This window comes from Heteronotia binoei, chromosome 3, assembly GCF_032191835.1.
Source record: "Heteronotia binoei isolate CCM8104 ecotype False Entrance Well chromosome 3, APGP_CSIRO_Hbin_v1, whole genome shotgun sequence".
Taxonomy (NCBI): domain Eukaryota; kingdom Metazoa; phylum Chordata; class Lepidosauria; order Squamata; family Gekkonidae; genus Heteronotia; species Heteronotia binoei.
This window is the reverse complement of record NC_083225.1, coordinates 75,724,798-75,745,728: the sequence shown is the minus strand read 5'-3', so window position 1 is coordinate 75,745,728 and position 20,931 is coordinate 75,724,798. Positions and strand designations below refer to the sequence as shown.

General features: G+C 38.0%; 1 protein-coding gene across 1 annotated transcript in view; it reads right to left on the bottom strand.

Annotated features, from left to right (window-relative positions):
- Positions 1-20,931, bottom strand: part of POLA1 (DNA polymerase alpha 1, catalytic subunit) — a 492,305-nt gene that overhangs the window by 470,068 nt on the left and 1,306 nt on the right. The window contains exons 2-13 of the mRNA XM_060234091.1: positions 18,914-19,038; positions 18,556-18,652; positions 16,185-16,265; positions 14,316-14,431; positions 14,056-14,118; positions 11,449-11,547; positions 10,531-10,723; positions 10,054-10,180; positions 9,597-9,775; positions 5,899-6,011; positions 5,176-5,292; positions 594-668 (exon numbers count right to left, since the gene is read on the bottom strand). Coding sequence (XP_060090074.1) covers positions 594-668; positions 5,176-5,292; positions 5,899-6,011; positions 9,597-9,775; positions 10,054-10,180; positions 10,531-10,723; positions 11,449-11,547; positions 14,056-14,118; positions 14,316-14,431; positions 16,185-16,265; positions 18,556-18,652; positions 18,914-19,038 — 1,385 coding nt within the window. The remainder of the gene's footprint in view (positions 1-593; positions 669-5,175; positions 5,293-5,898; positions 6,012-9,596; positions 9,776-10,053; positions 10,181-10,530; positions 10,724-11,448; positions 11,548-14,055; positions 14,119-14,315; positions 14,432-16,184; positions 16,266-18,555; positions 18,653-18,913; positions 19,039-20,931) is intronic.

Sequence of the window (20,931 nt, the reverse complement as noted above, 5' to 3'; positions counted from 1 at the left end):
TTCAGTGTGAATCTAATCACATTGGCCAAGCTGGCTACAGCTATTGCTACCAGAGTAATTTGCTTGCATTTGTGCATTTTATTCTGCCAATCAATTTGTGCATGCTGTACCTTACACAGTGGGTTGCATCTGACAATGCTGCCCAGCACGGCATCCCCATGTCATGTTGGCAGCATCTGGAAATATTAACTGAAGCCCTGACACAACTGGAGCACAATATATCCTGCCCCCAATGTGGCTCCCAGGGAATCAAACCCCCAGTGGACATTGTAGGATGCAGGAGGAGGAAGAGTCAAGAAAGTTGTGGATAGAAATCCTTTCACTCCAAGGAAAGACTCCATTGGATTGCAGCAAAGTATTCCTACAATTTCAAAATCTGCATATTTAAATAATATATAAAATTCTTTTGAAAGGAACAGATATCCAACAGACACAGCATGAAAGATGACAGGTTTTGCTGACCACGCCCCGAAGTGGCCTACTGTAATCTAGCCATACATCAGAACAGTTTTCTACAGAACAGTTACTAACTAGTTAGGTAACAGTCAAAATAATTAGTATTTCCCTCTGCTTAGGAACTACCATTTACTTACCGAGTATCTAACTTCTAGGTAATCAGATTTTGCAGGAACATCTGGTATCTCAAAAGCATAATTCTTTTCCACTTTCTAGGCAAAATACATAATTTGGTAAATTCAACAGTGGTACTACTAGTGTTACCTACGTTTTTCTTTAACCAAAGAACTTCACTGGTTCTGTTTTAATTTGATCACCTAAAACCATGAAGGTCATCTTGAGACAATACAAATTTCATTTGTGCCTTAAACTGTGTACAGATCCTCAAGTTTGCCAACCCACATAAATTATTTGAATGTTGAAATTAATTTATTCTACTTCCCAAAATGTATGAGAATAAGGAGCACAGCAGTGAAGACCTGCTGGTCCATTTGACAATTAGATATTTGGTATGCAGTCCACAAGTAGTGGTGAGCAAGAAAAAGGAGACAAGAGGATTCTGTAAGTTTATGTTTTTATATATATGTTTTTATGTATGTGTGCATGTATATTATATACAGTATGCCACAGAAGTAAGTACACCCCCTCACATTTTGTAAATATTTTAGTATATCTTTTCATGTGACAACACTGAAGAAATGACGCTTGACTACAATGTAAAGCAGTGAGTCTACAGCTTATATAACTGTGTAAATGTGCTGTCCCCTCAAAATTACGCAACACACAGCCATTAATGTCTAATCTGCTGGCAACAAAAGCGAGTACACCCCTAAGTGATAATGTCCAAATGGTGCCCAAAGTGTCAATCTTTTGTGTGGCCACCATTATTTTCCAGCACTGCCTTAGCCCTCTTGGGCATAGAGTTCACCAGAGCTTCACAGGTTGCCACTGGAGTCCTCTTCCACTCCTCCATGATGTCACGTAGCTGGTGGATGTTAGAGACCTTGCGCACCTCCACCTTCCGTTTCAGGATGCCCCACAGATGCTCAATAGCGTTTAGGTCTGGAGACATGCTTAGTCAGTCCATCACCTTTACCCTCAGCTTCTTTAGCAAGGCAGTGGTCGTTTTGGAGGTGTGTTTGGGGTCGTTATCATGTTGGAATACTGCCCTGCGGCCTAGTCTCCGAAGGGAAGGAATCATGGTCTGCTTCAGTATATCACAGTACCATGTTGGCATTCATGGTTTCCTCAATGAACTGTAGTTCCCCAGTGCTGGCAGCACTCATGCAGCCCCAGACCATGACATTCCCACCACCATGCTTGACTGTAGGCCAGACACATTTGTCTTTGTACTCCTCACCTGGTTGCCACCACACACGTTTGACACCATCTGAACCAAATAAGCTTATCTCGGTCTCATCGGACCACAGGACATGGTTCCAGAAATCCATGTCCTTAGTCTGCTTGTCTACAGTAAACTGTTTGCGAGCTTTCTTGTGTATCATCTTTAGAAGAGGCTTACTTCTGGGACAACAGCCCTGCAGACCAATTTGATGCAGCGTGCGGTGTATGGTCTTGGCACTGATAGGGTGATCCACCCACCCCTTCAACCTCTGTAGCAATGCTGGCAGCACTCATATGTCTATTTCCCAAAGCCAACCTCTGGATATGATGCTGAGCATGGGCACTCAACTTCTTTGGTCGACCATGGCGAGGCCTGTTCTGAGTGGAACCTGTCCTGTTAAACTGCTGTATGGTCTTGGCCACCATGCCGCAGCTCAGTTTCAGGGTCTTGGCAATCTTCTTATAGCCTAGGCCATCTTTATGTAGAGCAACAATTTGTTTTTTCAGATCTCAGAGTGTTCATTGCCATGAGGTGTCATGTGGAACATCTAGTGACCAGTATGAGTGAGAGCGATAACCTGCTCCCCCTTCACACCTGATACCTTGTACCCACATGACACCAGGGAGGGAAAATGGCTACTTGGGCCCCATTTGGACATTATCACTTTTGTTGCCAGCGGTTTAGACATTAATGGCTGTGTGTTGCGTAATTTTGAGGGGACAGCACATTTACACTGTTATACAAGCTGTAGACTCACTGTTTTACATTGTAGCCAAGTGTCATTTCTTCAGTAATTACTTGGTACTGAGAAATGTCAAATGAAAAGATATACTTAAATATTTACAAAATGTGAGGGGGTGTACTCACTTCTGTGACATACTGTGTATTTATACACATACACTGTTTTGTCCACCTCACAGGAAAACCCTAATTTGGATGGAAGGGAGGGATACAAATTTAAATAAAATATCTTACTTAGCTTCAACTCTACATTAGAACAGAATACAAGAACTTAATGTTAAAAGTTTTTCTCTGGCTAGGTCCTTGCTCCACAAGCAGGACTATGCAAATGTGTAGTGAGTTCAACCCTTCCATTTCCCACTTAGAAAACGGAATGCTGTAACATGTGGGAGAGGGATAAGAAAGCTAATACCCATTAAGTAACATGATTAGAAATATGAAACACAGCAGCCTGAAAAAATGTAAACATGACAAGATGTTTGAGTCAGCACCGTGCCACAAGTCTATGGCATTTTAAGGGTCAAGCACCATAGAAATTATGGGTATAAGAATACTGAAGGTTCAAAAGAACAAACACAATCACTGAAGTGATTTAAGTAGACCAAACATGGAAGGTAAATTTTAACTACAGTATATTTTGGATTTGGATTTTGCTTTGCTGTAATGCTATGTGTTACCTCTCCTGGGACTATGGGCCATTTTTGCAATCAAGATTAATTTACTATGTCTGGAAATAATGAGCTTCAAGCTATGTGTGGGATGTGAGATTTCGATAAGAAAATTTAAGTGGTAAACTTGTTTTTGTAATTTAGATTTAAATAGACCATTAGCTATTAAAGTAAGATTATGTCAGTTCAAAACACTGGGCAATTGACCAATCAAAAGGAGAAACCCATAAAGGGTGTTCAAGAAGTGAAGAGCTTTGAGGGAAGAATAGCTCCAGGATGGAGCTTGGTCAGATTGATTGCAAGCTAATTCATTTCTACAAGGTCAACAGATCTTCAGTCTGGCCAAGCAAACCGAGTGCTATAGAACTGACTGTTAGGAACAATTATGTAGGAGAATGATCTTTGAAAATCATTTTCACAAGTGAGAATAAGCATACAGTCCTCAGTCTCCTCTGACTGCATCCTCATCTCTTCCCCCTCATCATCCTTCCATTCTATTGTTGTCCTATAATGACAGCATTTACCAAGATTTCCAGAACATAAATCCAAGGTAAAATCAGTGTTTAAAATAGTATACTGAAATATCACATATAAAAGAACATAAGAGAAGCCATGTTGGATCAGGCCAATGGCCTATCCAGTCCAACACTCTGTATCACACAGTGGCCAAAAAACCCAGGTGTCTTCAGGAGGTCCATCAGTGGGGCCAGGACACTAGAAGTCCTCATACTGTTGCCCCTCCCAAGCACCAAGAATACAAGGCATCACTTGCCCCAGGCAGAGAGTTCCAAAAATATGCTGTGGCTAATAGCCACTCTGCTCCATCTGCTCCATCATTTTCCTAAAGCTGGAACTCAAACACATAACACATCAAGCTCCAAATATTAAATGTGCATCAGACCCTTAGCTTTTTTATTGCCAAATGTCGGTTTCTACTTAGTTAATATTCCATTCTTTCATTCTATGACAAACTAGCATTGTGCAGCCCTGCGTTTACTGCTATATACATCTTAACATGGAACACTGAGACTTTTTTTCTCAGTACCAAGCAATTACTGAATCTGACAGCCAATGTCCGTTCTATGAAAAATTAAACCAGGGGTGTCAAAAGCGCTTCCCATAGACCACACCCAGCCCACCCATGGCTTTGGTGGAGTGGAGCTTGTTTCACTTTCCAGTGTTTTTGTGGCCAGTTTAAGTTGTTGCTTGCTGGAGTGGTCTTCTTGCAAATAAAGGCTTGATTCTTTGAGCCAGTTTGTCTCTGATGAATGGACCTGAGAAATGGTGCCTAGTGAGTATTCTAACCTGGGAACATACAGACAAATTACACTGGAGAGCCATTGTAATCTGAGAAGATCTTGGGGGGGGGGGGGGTAGAAGCTTACAATGCCTAGTCATTTCATGTTTTCCTAGGCAAAGAGCATTTTATATGTTTAGTTTCTGCTGTGATCCTTACGCCTTTTGTTAATGTTTTATTTTTAAAATTGCACTGCCAAATCCCACTATCTCCCTACCTTTCCATTTTAAACCAAATATCACAAGAGTTAAAGAATGTTTGTATTTTAAGTTAAAAAAATCTTTAATTGTGTTTATCTGTATTCTTCATAAAGTTTCTCTCTTTGCTACCTGGCATTACATTTTATGACATGCATGGCCAAGCCCCACAAAGTCCCATTTATGTCCAATCCAGACCACATAACAGATGAGTTCAACACCCCTGGCTTAAACACTAAGAAGCTGATACCAAGCCTCAGTATTTTCACAAATGATGCTATGGACACTGTTAGCTACCTGTTCTGCTCTGGATAGCAAGCTGGGTATTCTGGGTATTCTGATATGACCACCACTAAATATTTTGATGCACTGTAAAGTCACCTATAAGGCAACTAGAGGCAACTACAACAGAGCATCAACCATCCTCCCCTCTATCAACCACACTTAAAAATGAAAATGATAAAAACAAACCCTGGACTTGAACTTCATGATCTTGTATTTTTCTGCAATTTTGTCATTAAATTCTTGATAGACATCCATCATGGTCACGGAATTTTTTGTCTCTTTACCAGAAGATAAGCCGATCCGCTTTAAGCAGCAAAGAAATTTAGCAATTGTTATCAATTCAGTTTGTTTTTGTAAAGTTTAAAAGAATGTATAGGCTGTGTGTTGAATCTATTATTTCTATAGCAGTTACAAAGCAACTTAATAAACTAAAGACAGGTGACTGTCCAACAAGCTTGCAATTCTAATTTAAATAGACAAGAGTTAAGTGAGGGAGACAAGACAACAACAAAAGATGAATTAACGTGAACAGTCCCACTCATTTTCAGTTCAATGCTAAACAGAATTACTCCAGTCTAAGGCCACTGAAATCAAAGGGTTTAGATTAGAGTAACTTTGTTTATGATTGCACTATTAAGCCTAATTTATGTTGGGGATGAGGACTAACATTAAGCCACAAAGGCTTCACAGAGCTTGAAGGGGTAAGACTTTGTGAGAGAGAAAAAGAGAATACCACAATAGGCCTGAGAATGTATGCCTAAAGTTTTATGGACATTATACAAGAGGTGATTTATGAATATGAAAACTGGATAGAAGTCTTATTACTCCCAGTTCTCCTTCTGATTTCACAGCCTCATCATGTATCATTTGTGCCATTACTTACTCCTAATTCACTACTTCGAAACATACCGACTCACGTGGCAGGAGATAAATGGTTCTCTCAATATTTTTTACTGCCACACAGCAGCTAACGTAGGACTTCGCACATTCAATCCACACTTTACCAAAGAGAAATACCACCCCTAAGATGGGAGAGAAGGTGAAGACAGAGACAATGTGCATTAATCATAACAGCACAGCTGCTAATGGAAAGCTGCAATACTAAAAATTACTGAATAAACACACTAATTCACCCATGGGAGCAATATGATTTCCAATTTGTAGGCTCTAATTGACAGCTCCATCTGCTGAAAGTCAGTACTCCACAGTCAAGTGATTGCTTTGAAAATCCTGTACAACAGATACATGCTTCACAATATCACCCAAGCAGTAAATGGCACCTTTCTATACTTAAAGTATACTTTCCCCCCCCTCACAGGTTATTCCTCCCTCCCCACAAGTGGGCTTAGGGTGGATCACAACAGCAATGTACAATAATCCAATAACTATTTTCCCTTCCTTCCCATTTTCATCTAATTACTCTGACATGAAATTGGCATCACAATTTTCTTGTTGTTGCTATCAGTTCAATATGCATTGTGATGGCAGCCTACAAAAGAAAGTTAGAAAAGACAGTGGAAACACAGTATAGATAAACAACCAAATAACAATGGTGCCAAATTATATCAAACACCTAGTTACAGTTAAAAAAAATCATTCTATAAGTGCTCAAACATCAACAAATTCATACAGCGATATCAAAAAGGATTTAAAAAGAAAGTACCACTGATACTATGTCCATTCCACTGAGTGACTCTGAAAAAACTTTTTCAATCTTCAATGGGTATATAACTCCAAATTCTTCCTGAAGTCCACAGTCCAGCCTCAGATATTGGCTATAAAGGAAAAAATCCACCTTCGCGTGATAGTCAGCTTATTATCACGTTTCACTGTTTCCAGCTTTTTCATAAGCCAATCAGCTAACCTTGTAACAGCATTATGACTTTCTCACAAACACCCATTTCCAAATTCTTAATTGGGCAGAAGGTAGTTTTCTGGAACCCCAGCTTAATTCATAATATGCTTAGGTCAATTTCATTAGGCAACAGTTCTCTATCAGCGGCCAACGCCGCAAGCTGAGAACAATTAATCTGGAACCAGTGCTCTATACTTTATGATGGCAATGTTGCTGATCAGTTTACTCAAGGCAGGCACTATCGGTTCTCACTGTGGTTACAGAAAACTACCTTCTTTTGTCAGACGAAGAATCGCATTCGAAACACTAACTTTACCAGAACCGTGTCACATTCACATGTTCTTGGGGATGAGAAAATTCTGGCACCTTCCTATAATTTTCATGTATTAAGTGCTTTTCCTGTGCAGGAAAATTATTGTAGATTGGTATATGTGTTCATATTTTCAGTGTATGCTTTCTTCAATGTATGAGTGTTAAATGATTTTTCTAGACATTATTAATAATAAGCAATGTGTAATCAGTACTTCTTGTGAGTAATGTGTAATCAGTACTTCTCGTGAGTAAGTGATTTAATGTTGGTAATTTTTCACTTGTAACACAGTTTTCTCCCAGTCTTCTACTTTCTGGGTTCTTTGGTTGAGGCAACAGGCATCCTATTCCAAGGGCTGGCCTTCTTTGCTGTGATACCATCTTACCATTCTTAATTACTGTATTTCAGACTTTCAGGATACTGTAAAATGTGCCCAATATAATTTGTCTAGAATTTGCTTATAATTTGCTTCTAATTATTGTACTATTTTATATTGCTCTGGTTTTAATGGTAAGTTTTTAATTATTGTTTTATTATGTCATCCGCCCTGAGCCCGTTTCTGAGAAAAGGGCAGAATATAAATTGACTAAATAAATAAATAAATACAAACATTCAAATGTTTGTTAAGGGTCAGACTGTGTCAACATTTATAAGACCAGAATCTTCCTGAGTCACCACCACCACAGGATAACACACACAACTCTGTGATAGTGAAAGTGAGGTGTTACATGCCAAGATTCAGGAACTCATGCATGCTATTTCACTGAAAAGGTTAATGAATGGGGAACAGCATCCAATTAAGCAGAGATTCTGTGACCTTAGAGCCAGTGATATTTAATATCCTATGCAATCAAATGCAGCTCTCTCTTTTGACAATCCAAGGCTTCTGAAGAACTTTTGCAAGCTCATGAGCACAAATTCATCACTCCTAATGGGTAATGTGAGGCCTCTCAAACTTATCAGCAGGGATCATAAAGACAAAGTATGGGTTTCTGCAAAACTGGGCAACTCAGCCAAGTGTATGTAAATTAAGATAGAAGAAACACATCCCAACCCTCCCAAAACCATCACAAACGATACAAGAAAAATGAGGTAGATAACCTCCCTCTTGTAGCGTACCATGGCTAGATGAGGAGGTAGCAGAGACCTGCAGTATTAACAGCACTGCTTCTAGTGCATGAGATTGCTGAGGTTTAAAGTTACATGAATAAGAAACTTCTCATCTAGGCCCAAGATTAACAGTACAGTGGTATGCACTGGGGTGGGGGTTGTTTACTAATAACTCATCTGCCCCATGATCTTTACAAGCACCCAACTTATCCTGTACCTTTCCTGCCCCAGAGAAATAAAAAGCAATTTAGTAGAGAAAAATAATCAAACAAGTTCAAAGACAAGCCTGTACTAGCTGATGATTGCATTATTTGTAGCAGAATTTGCACTTTAACTAAAATGTTACCTGATGTACAAAGTCAAGGAATTAAACTGTTTGCAGCCTTAATCTATAGCTGTTCAGTCAGCATACAGATAGAGGAAATTTTACTCTTCCCACGGTAACATAAATTCCCTGTATAAGACTGATAATGTCTCATTATCTGTAATGATCATGATTCTCTTAAACAAAAAAGTAATGTCAAAATTTATTTTTCTCTCCATTACTAATTGAAACCAGGTGCAGTCTTTATTATTCATCCTTGAAAAGTTATGATGACAGGATCTCTTCTTGTAATCAAGGAACAGAAGTCTTTTCATAATTATGCCCCATTCAGAAACTACCATACAGAATCCAAGATAAAAGTAAAACACTATGCAAGGGACTCTGAGGGATAAAGTTTTTTTCCCCATATTAGCCACTGATTTCACTACAGCTTCAGAGATCATTACTTACTATCATAGTAGTGTTGTGTATAGTCAGCACACCAAAAGACAGTATCATATTTAAATTGCTTCCCAAGACAGAAAGGAACATTAATTGCAAAAAAAATCACTTGGGCTGCAGAACTGAAACATTTGCCATTAACCTCTATTTTACCCATTTCTGAATTTAACGTTAAGTTAAACAACAGTGAAGATCTAGAAATAAAATTCCTAATTATGGAACTTTTACCGCAACTCTCTTGGTTGTATGGAGATTACTATTGCTAATAATACTAAAGCATTTAACTATTACATAATCCCTCAGTTGTTTTACATCAGCAGTATAGCTCCTCCCACGAGTCACTTCAATTTACTCCTCCCACTTACTACAATTCATCCCCTCCTAAAGCTGCTTTGCACCATGAATGCTGCAGCCAATGCTGATCTGGTTTATGCCTATTCAATTACAAAGCAGATTGACACTCAATAACAAAGAAAAGTTAAAGGACACAACGACTCCTTAAGCACAATTGTGATTTTACACAAGCATATGGAGGCAGAAAGAACAGATTTCATAGGGACACATACCTGGCTGGTTATACTGATCTTCATAAGCATCTAGCCAATAGAACCTGAACACCTGCTGCCCATCTTCTCCAGTTACTAGAGGAAGTTCACTAGAATCTACTTGAATTTCTGAAACTAATTGTTCATCAACATTTTCAGTGATTTCGTCCCAACAGGAAATATCAGAGAGGGAAGAGCTTCTGAAAAAAATCCATGGATGATTTTTAAAAGGGAAGACTATCTGAAAAGGCTACCAATTCAAGGAACTCTCTTTTTTTTCAAAAGAACAACGAAGATTCTTTATATGCAAGTTTAATACAAGTCAGTTAACATATTGAGAAGCTTCTCTATGAGGCCTTCATTTGCAATAAAATTTCCCACACGAACAAGCTTAGTAAAAAGTCAGGAATATAGCCAAACAAGAAACAACAGCAGTTTTCTGACGTGAAATACGAGCCTGCTTTCAGAGTCCACTTGCCTTGTTTTTTGGTCTTCCAACTTTAGTTCTTCTTTCAGAGATGTAACTTTTTCTGCTACAATTCCTACATCCTCCATAGATTCATTGAAGTCTTCATCATCAAAATCCACAATAGCCTGTTCACTGTCTGTAATTATTGCATAGACTATTTAACATACCAAATTACAGAAATGCTGCAGTACAGTGAAACAGAATATCAAATACCAAACAATAACCTCAGTTAGGACTGAACAATTTTTTTATTTTCATCTGCCTTTTGTGTCATATTATGCAATTAAGTTCTGGAAAAATGAACTTTCTAGTCTGTCATCATTACTTACTGCCTCACCTCTGAAGGAGGCTACCAAGCATCTGACATGGTGGGCTCTACTCAGAAAAGCTCATGTCACAAGTTAGAATTGAAGATTCCACAAGATCCTTACTTTGGCTAACAGCAACAAAGATACCTTCTCAAATTTGTCAAAGTATCATGAATACCTTTAGTAACTTCCTCTTGTTTAATTTTTACCAATTCTCCATTTTCCACAATTTGAATTCCATTTTCAGGATCACCAACTGCATCTTCGACTGTCTGTGGCCTTGACATACAGATTGAATGGTTGGATTGAAATGAATTCAAAGCAGCAGCTTTGGTTTTGACAGGAATAACAGGTTTAGCTACAGAAGTTCTCTATGAACACAAGAAAGTATTAATTAAATCTGATCATCAGTAATATTGCTTATACTTACAACACATTACAATTATTCACAGCAGAATCCCATCAAATCAATGGGCTTATCTGGAGTAATTCTGCAATGGATTCCACCATGGTGGTTTTAAAAGCAGTTTGCTTCAGCAACAAAGTAACAAAATTAATCCTTTTTAGCTATCTCTTTGCTAATATCTGCATACAAAACTATATACTACTCCAACAGAGAACTCCAACAGGTGCTCCTACCTGTATGTCATTATAATGTGCAAGGGTCACAGAACTCTACAGCACTGTGAGTTGGGTTCAGCCAGCTATGCCACCCAGTTCCTTTATTAATACTGTCCCCATCCCATAAGCCTTTTGTCCATGCAGGTCCCCTGATTCCTAGCATAACTTTTTGGTGATCTCTGGGGACCCCTCCTTTTAATCAGCAGAAAAGTTAGTTGAAAAGCAAGTTCTAAGTGGAAACAGGATGCCTATTTAAGTTGAGCCAGTGTACAAATGCTGTTTCACTGGAGAGTTAGTTGACCTGGAGAAATATAACTAGATCAAATACTGTGTTACAATTACTAATTCTATTTTCGACTTGTTTGCATAGTAGCACATCAAATTATGTTAAAATATCGAAATGCAGAAAAAAGTTTTAAAATAAATAATAAAATCAAGATATGTTAAGTCTTGCAGTTTGTTTTGGAAATATTACCTTGGAGACTTGAAATTGCACAGAGAAAGGATTTTGTGATGTTCCATAAAGTCTCTTCTTTTTACGCATTATAACTGGTGGTGGTGCTATATGAGCTGACTACAAAGGGGGAAAAAATAACACTGTAATTTCTTTAGAAGAATTTGCCAAAGAAAAGGAAATTCTGCGTTTTACATCAATTAGCGTGTAGCAGAGGCCTACACAAACATAAAATTTCTCCAACATTTAAAAACTATGTCATTTTGAACAGTAGAACAAACCTTTTGGAACTACAAATGTTATTATGAAAAGAGAAAGAAGGACAAGACATGTGGTTCAGTAGCAGAACATGTGGTTTAGTAGCAGAGGATCTGCTTTGCATGCAGGTCTCAAGTAAAATCCCCAGCATCACCACTTAAAAGATCAAGTAGCAGATGATGTGAACATATCCTAAGACTCAGAGACCTGCTGTCAGTCCGAGCAGACCATTCTGACTTTGATAGGCCAATAGTTTGACTCAGTATACAGCACCTTCATGTGGTCATGTATTTTTAAAGCAGGGGTGGGGAACCTCCATCCCGAGGGTCGAGGTCACTTGGTATGGCCCTCGGGGATTGCTGGACCGAACCGAGCCATGTGGCAGCCTCCCTGGGGCCTGGCTGGCCAGCGAGGATCATGGGGCCCAGCCACACTGTGCAGCAGCCTCCCCAAGGCCTGGCTGGCCAGCCAGAATTGCTGCAGGGCCTGGAAAAGTTACTGTCACAGTTCAGTTTGCACTTGATTATCCCAGATGGTGTGGCCTAATATGCTAATAAGTGTGTGAACTAATATGCTAATATTAGGGGATGTGGTCTAATATGCTACTGAGTTCCTGCTGGGGTTTTTCTACAAGCCCTGGACCTATGTATTTGCCTAGGGCAGCGGGCCATGTGTGTCTGTGTGCGCGTGCATGCCAGATTAGGCTCTCCCCACATGACTTCAAATAGAAAAACAATTATTTGCATTAATTTTGCTGACTTAAATCATTCTCCCTCAGCGGAGCACTGTTTTTAAGTTGATAATTTTTTATGGCCCGTAAATCATGTTATAAATATCCATACGGCCCCTGGCAGAAAAAAAGTTCCCCACCCCTGTTTTAAAGTAAGTCTCAAAGTGTCAAAATGCAACAACTTTCCATTTATTACGAGAATGGTAGTGCTCTTCTGGCATGTCACTGGATTTGTATTAACTATGATTAGTGTCAAACGAATAGCAAAGGGACAAAGAATTTGAACATGTAACAGAAATGTGAAGAGGACAGGAAGAATCATCATGTAGTCCATTCCTGATTTCTTATGCTAACATTAATGACAGCAGACATCTATTTCAGACAGCATTAACCTGAGATGTGCACAGATCCAACTCGTAGCCAGGCATGTTGCCTCACATCTCCCTACTCTCATGCAGAATCCCAGTTAGCTGCCCATGACATATGAACCCAATACTCCTATACTGGACCTACCTTACAATAGCAAAACTATAACTGACAAATGAAGCTCATCTTTGGGACAAAGCAGATCGCATACAATTCATATGACATAACCTATACCCAATACTAAAGACACATAGTGGCAGTTTGGTACCCTTTAATGACCTACTTTTCTGAAAATAAGATTATTCCTAAAAATCCAACATACAATAGGTTACTGTATTTTTGAATTATTTTCTCTCTTTTCTTGTTAAGTTATTGTGGTAATAATTTTCATAGACAATACTGTAAGCTACTTAATACCTCACGGTAAACCTGTCTTTTTACAATCTTGATGTTATTGTTTATTTTGTATTATATGTGATGCTATGAAGTATATCAATAAAGTACTTTTTTCTCTCAAAAAAAATCTTTTATGGTGAATTTATATTTCAGAAATCCCATTTACATTTAAGACACTCTTTAAGATAACTAGAAATAAACAAATAGGCCTACAGATCTACACTGTCAAGACTTGCTCTTTTTCTCATTTAACTAGATCTGTACAACCATACTGCTGGAGGAATTGTAAACAAACTGGTACATAAATCCACCGTTGGATTGAATGTCCAACAATTCAACCCTTTTGGGAAAAAATACAAAAAGAAATTTATACACTTACACAACAATGAATTAATCTGACTCCAGAATCTTTATTATTAAATTTCAGACTAGAAATAAAAGCCCTTAAGTTGTACACAAAATAATAACTTTACTTCTATTTGCAGCTAGATGGATGATAGCCAGCAAATGGAAAGCAAATATGACTCCAACGTATAACAAAATTTGGAATTTGTACATTATGGCTAAATTAAATATTACAAAACCAATGAAAAATCTTGATATTCAATCTGATTTTATGGCAATAAGGTTTACAATTTTAGAATTCCTACATGCTGAGACACCAAATGTAGTAGAAGCTTTACATTTATGGTACATATATGTCAGTAGTACTATAATATATAAATCAACACTATAAATACAACAGTTAACCTATTGTTGTATAAAACAGATAACAGTGAAATGTTATTTCAACTTTTATTTAAAAATAATACATTTTCATTGGGGGGAAAAAAGACCTGCTCTTCTACTATCGTCCCAGAACACACATGAATTCCTACCTCTGCATTCAGATCCTGTAAGATATCTCCTAGCAGATCATCCTTGGACAGATCAACAGCTTTCTGAAAAATGAGATACCTGCACTCAGTACATGTTGAAAATGTTAGATCAGTTAACACTAACTTTCCCAATGGAAGCTGAACAAGCTTGTGTTTTATTGTTTGCATTTTCAGAGAGTAAAGACATCCCCCATAAAAACTTATATTTAGGCAGGCTACATACCAATATCAATTTTCTCAAAATTCAGGAAATAACTTACATCAGTGTTCTTCTTCCCAGTACTAGCCATAAACATGGACTTAATGGTATTTGGTTTTGATAGTATGGCCTTCTTCACATTCTTTTTATCATTTGTGGAAGTTCTCTCTCCTCTTCCTACCAATGTAATAATTGAGGCAGTTTAAATCATGCATCCTTTTAAAAATTCCAATTGAAGTCAATATTTTATATGCCAGTCCCACTCTAATGAAAGAATAAAGCAAAGCAGCACCTACACAGTGACTTTAAAATAGTACATGCGAAGCCACTTTTTAGTGGCACACTGAAGTCTGGAAGTTGCGTGGTGAATCACTCTAAATGGAGCAGTGAATTATAAGTAACCACAGTCATGCTTGCTGTTCATCTGACGATGAGCTCTTACTGTGGAACAGAAGTTTCCTTCTTTCATTTTTGTCAGTTCACTTCCACTTTACAGGACCATGGCAATATTTTCTTCCTTTGAATGCAGTATCTCAAATGTAACAAAACTGTATTTGTCAATGCTATGTTATACATATCCTAATAAATAAACCAAAGCCTGAATTCAGTACTCCAGTGCAGACAAGTGAATGAACAACTCTCAAACCTCAAGAGAACAGGAGCTTAATATTACAAACCACACAAACAGGAGCCCCCATAAGCTCCTCATACAGATAACAAACTACTGGTTCAAGCTATTATACATTACAAAGTCTGTTTTCAAACATATTTATTTCTTTTCTTTTTTCCATTTTCCAACAATTTTTATTGTTATAGTCATGTAGTCAAACATATTTATTTTTCCATATCAACTGTATTAGAATGGCAACAATAGCTTCGTCCTGGCATTTTTTGCCCTTTAGATCTACTGGCACATTACTCGGTACAGCACATTTTTTCTTGGATTGTACAAAATTAGTCAGGCTTCGCTTTTTTAAGGGACTGTCCATTCACCAATTTATTTGCAATTGTATAGAAAAACCCATCCAAGTTACATAAATGGCTACTGAATTGTCAAGGATGAAGAAAAACTGGGCTACCCCCAGCAATGTGCCAGCAGATCTAAAAGAAGAAAAATGCCAGGTGATAGGTAATTGGTTTATTATCATACAAAGCACCTATGTGTTCTGCTGTGCAGGCTCTGTCAGAAAGGCCAGAGAATTCACCTAATGCTGGATATGTCCACAATTAAAATAATGTAATTGCTGTGGACAAGGCTAGCACTAAATGAATTTTCTGATCCCCCTGATGAAGCCTGCATGGTGAAACATGTATAACCCATGTAAAAGGTCTGCTAGCTATCAGATCTGTCTTCAAACACACTTTCAAAAAATGTTTTTAAATCTACTTAATTTGATGATCTTCCATTTGCATTACAGCTTCACAAAATCATTTAAGAAATTGCTACAAGTTAATTCACACAATAGTTACCAAAATATGCATTCTTTTATAAGTAAAGTTGTCCTACCTGCAATGGACAATAAGTGCATTTATTATTCTGGATCATCATGACTATTCCGTAACAAAGCACTACATCACCCCCAACAAGATCTAAACTTACCACAGATTGGAAATGCATAAGGCATACAATCTGTAACAGCAGCTTATTAAACTGGAAAAAATCAAACCACTCAAATTATTAGAAACCATGAGGAAACATATTATAATCAACTCAAGAACCTCTCTCTTAATACAAGAAGGCCACATCCTATCACTCCCCAGCCAAAAATACAGAAGTTCTGGAAAACCATGCCATGCCCACAATAACATGCATGTCACTTGACTTCATGAATATATAAATGTTCCTTTCCAAATAATTATTACATGTAATCTTGGGCATTGCCTTTCAGAACCTAAGCAAGTTAAGTTTTGCTTTTAAAAGCTTACTTACTTTTCTTGTTGGAATCAAGAGCATCATCTTCTAAATCTTCATCAAAAATCTCCCTGCCATCTTCTACATAACCAATACCATCTGTACAAAGGGACAAAATATAATTCTGTAGCCAGGACACTATACTGAAATTTGGCAGGCTAGATTTGCCTAGATTAAGACATTTCCCACCTATATATATAAAAACAAGTGTCCCGACTGACTCATCAATGTCCAGCCCAAACTCCTGGACCTAGAAACCCAAAATTCAGGGAGTACATTCCTTCCCTGATATAACAGTACACTCTGAAGGGATTTTTAGAATTCGAACCCTAAGGGGGTGAAAAGGGGTAAAATGTGTTTTTGCAGTGGGATAAAGCGTTGCTGTGTGCCTGGCAGGCTACATATCCTGCTTCCACACCCCTCTCTCTCTGATTGGTCAGATGCAGAACTCTGTGTTCTGAGGTGAAAATCAGCTAACAGAGACTGTAGACAGTTGAACAGGTGTCCTGACCGACTCATCAATGCCCAGCCCAAACCCCTGGACCTGTGTAATAACATACTGGTTATGTCAATAAAGGTTTTTGGAATTGGAACATTGCTACTGTTGTTGGTAAGGAGATATTGTTACCAACTCCTGTTGGGAAATTCCTGAAGATCTGAGGGATGGAGCCCAAAGAGGGTGGGATCTGAGGAGTGGGACCTCAGATAGTTACAATGCCATAGACTCCATTCTCCAAACCAGTCACTTCCTCCTGGGGAACCACTGTTGCCAGTCTCCTGGTGAAAAAGGGTTAGTAGGCAAAAGCCTCCATGTAACAAAGTCTCATTTAAACCAACCACAAAATACTTATATTTGAGTGGTTTGTGAAATATATACAGAACGATGAACAATGAATGAAGACTGTAACCTTGTAAGAGACTGCAATATTTTGAGAGCTTGTTGGAGAGAAAAAATTTCCCCTGAATGTAAAGCTTTGATAAAGTCTTCCCGTGAAATATAATGGAAAACCAGTTCTACATGTAAGCTACTGTTCCATGATTATTATATATTGACACAATATGGAGAGGAAGAGAGCAGAATGTTGGAGCAGAAGCTATTCACTTAACTGAGACTGGTTCTCATCTAATGAACAAGCGACCTTTCGGACTGTTCCAGATTACATACTCCAACTATTGTGTTCCGTTTCCACTGGCTGCAATTTGGACATAGTACTTGTAATATTTTTCATCGTTCTATTGAAGCAGTTTATGAAATATATACAAAAGTATTTCATAGTTGGTTTAAATGAAACTTTATTACACAAAGGCTTTTGCCTACTAACCTTTTCCACACTCCATGTTGCTCACTTTGTTGCTAAATCTCCAGGTGAAAGCTGGATATCATTCAGAATTCAGTATTATAACTGGATTAAAGGTAATTAAACACCATAGCGAAGCACAGGTTTCCAGCAAGTAATTTCATAAATGTTACTGTCCAAACTGGACACAGCTGTTTTTACAATTTGCAAGGGATATTTCTAAGATCTATAAACCTGAACTCAGTTCCAAATGCATTGCTTATATTTTTTACACTCTGCTCACATTAAAACCTGCTAAAAATAGTGACTATTTGTTTACAGTTTTGTCATGCCACTCCTCTAAGAAGCTCAGGGCACTGAATCAGGTTGACAGAGATAGAGATTGGCCCAATGTGACTCTGTAAATTTTATAACCAAGTGCCAGTTTGTAACTGCAGCACTCTAGTGCAATACTTTTACTCCTTCACTCAAATGGATCACACTGTTTAATTGGTTTAAATGGAAATACTACCAAATGAGCTAATCACATATGCCTGGCTTTAGCTACACCACTGCAAACAACAACCCTTGCCTATCAAGAACTAGGGGGATGCTTATTCTCAGCATTTACTTTTAGAAAAGCTATTTACTGGGTTCTGTCAGCTGCCTTTCATTCTAGTGGTCTACACTATGCACTATTGCTTGAGAAATCCAGCAGCCATTTGCCATCAGCATGCTTTGCCGTTCTCCCTGTTGCCCTTTTAAGTATCTTCCTCCATTTACAACTTTCATTTCATAACAAAACCGTTCCTGAAAACATTTCTTGCAAGTCAATCTATTTTCACTGTAAAATTACCAATATGTGTGTGTGTGTATAAAAAGCTGATTCTGAAGAAAATCAAAAACAACATTCAATGCCGCATGATAAGTAACAAATTAGATCCTTTCAGGTCACAAATCAATTCTCACAAATCTTTTTAAATTCACACAAGAAACTGTGCACACTATAACTTTGCAAAACAGCAAAATTTTCTGTACCACATCACTAAAGGAAGAACAAGGCACTTAATTTTTTTTTAATTAAAACAGAAAATGAAATCCATTTCACAAACCATCATCCACAATCCAGTCCTCATCCTGACGTTCCTTGACCATCTTGGAGTATTGTTCTTCATCAACTTCTTCGTAAACACTTGCAAACTCTTCAATCTACAATAAATTGGATAGTAACCATCACTGTACTGCTTTTTTTCAAATGGGCCAAAGAATGCCCCAAATGTGCAGATATCCAAACATTATGTTCAGGACTTCTATTTAAAGAAAGGTACACTGACATGGAAAACCCAACACATTTACTAAACCAGAAGACGTAGGCTTCCTTCCTCAACTAAGAATGAAAGACCTACTTACCCAATCCCATACCATTACATACACCAAGTAAAAGCAAGCCAAAACATTCCACTAAGTTACCTCATATTTTATCTTTTCACCAGCCTTCGCCTTTTTCAAACGTTCCAATGCTTCCAGTCTCCCTGTTTTACATTTTTTCTCACGTCGAGAACGGGAAGCTGTAAAATTTTGAGAAACAGATGTTTCTGAAAGGAATATAAATTAACAGAGGTTCAAAAGATAGTGGGGATATAGTTGTATATTAACGTTTGTATATTATGATTATGTCTTTAACAGTACAATCTTCAGCAGTTATACGTTTAAGAGTATAACTTCAATGGAGTAAGAAGGGTGTAGCTCTGTTTAGAATAACACTGTAAAGGTCCTCTGAAAAATAAACATTTTAAATGTATAATTGCTTTAAGGTAGTATCCACCAATATTTTTTCTTATAAGAAAGCTATCAATATGAATAAGAACCACTACGGCCTGCTTTTGTATCATCACCTCACCAGCAGGTGACTTTCCCCCCACAAGACACATGAAATGATGTAACTATTCAACTGTTAATTTGAAACTAATTCCATAGTTATAGCATAGTGCCATATTTTAACAGCTAGACAACTTTTTTTCTCTAAACAGGATACAAATTTAAAAAATGCACAACTGCTATTACCAAACAGAAAATGACCAGCAGTCATGTACTCAAGTCTAAAAAGCCATGCATAAATCAGAATCATGACTGATCACCAACACTCCAGTGGTGTCGCATGTGTCTAATCAAGTAATACCAACTCTAGTACTAAGTTATACATTCAGACATCTATGTATACTGAAACTTAAGATCTGTGTTTATTTAGGCCTTAACACAAGACAAACATTTATTCTACCACACAAGACAAACCCTACTACAAAACTCATGCTTAACAAAACTCTATATTCTAAATATTGTATTGTTGCCTAGCACTATGACTAAAAATGCACTTCAACACAAACACAGCAGAGTGAAAGAACAAAGTTTGACTCCTGTAGCAGCTTTAAGACCAAAAAGGTTTAATGTTCTGGGTGTGAGAACTGAGTGACTTAGCATGAGTAATGAGATAAAAAATGCTGCTGTCTTTGTTAAGCTCTGGGGGTTCTATTGTTCTTAGTGTTGTAACATCTTGTAATTCAGCAATCTCCCATTTCAGTCTATTTCTGAACTTCCTTTGCAATAAAACAGCTACTTTGAGGCCCCCGATTGAATGCTCTGGGAGGTTGAAATGTTCACCTACAGGTTTCTCAATTTTGTGATGCTTGATATCAGATTTGTGTCCATTTATCCTTTGGTATAAGGTTTGACCTGTCTGCCCTGGGTACTGAAAGGCACTGTTGGCATTTAATGGCATATACAGTGTTAGAAGTGGAGCAAGTAAATGAGCCTGAAATGGCACAGTTGATGTTCTTAGGTCCAGTGATTGTGTTGTCTGGGTGTATGTGACAGCAAAACTGGCATCTGGGACTATTGCAAGCTCTGGTAACAGACTCCAAGTTTAATTTAGGTGTGGTATTATTGTGGGTTAAGAATTGTTTGAGATTGGGGGGGGGTTCTGTGGCAAGAAAAGGTTTGCCCCCAGTAACTGTGACAGAGAACCATCATTATCCAGTAGAGGTTGTAACTCACTGATAATGTGCAGAACTATTTTGAGTTAAGAGTATGTTAGCACTAGTGGTATTCTGTTATTGTCTCTTTGGAACATGTCTTGCAACAGGTTTTCTGCAGGTACCATTTGGCTTTGTTAATCTGTTTCTTGACTTCATCAAGGGGATATGTTCCAAAAAGGTTTGTTGTAGATCCGTGAGGTGGAAATCTCTGTCTGTAGGACTGAATCAAATGCAAAGGTAGCACAGAGCCTGGTTGTATATAATGGATTGTTTGCTATGTTTAGGAAGGTAGCTGGAGGCATGTAAGTACATTTGTCGGTCAGGGGGTTACTAGTATAACATGTCTATGCATCCACTGGATTGGGTATTATACAGTAATGTCCAGAAAATGTATTTCCTGCTTAGATTGGTTCATTGTGAAAGCTTCCTGTCATCTGTACTGTGGTGCCTGTTCCA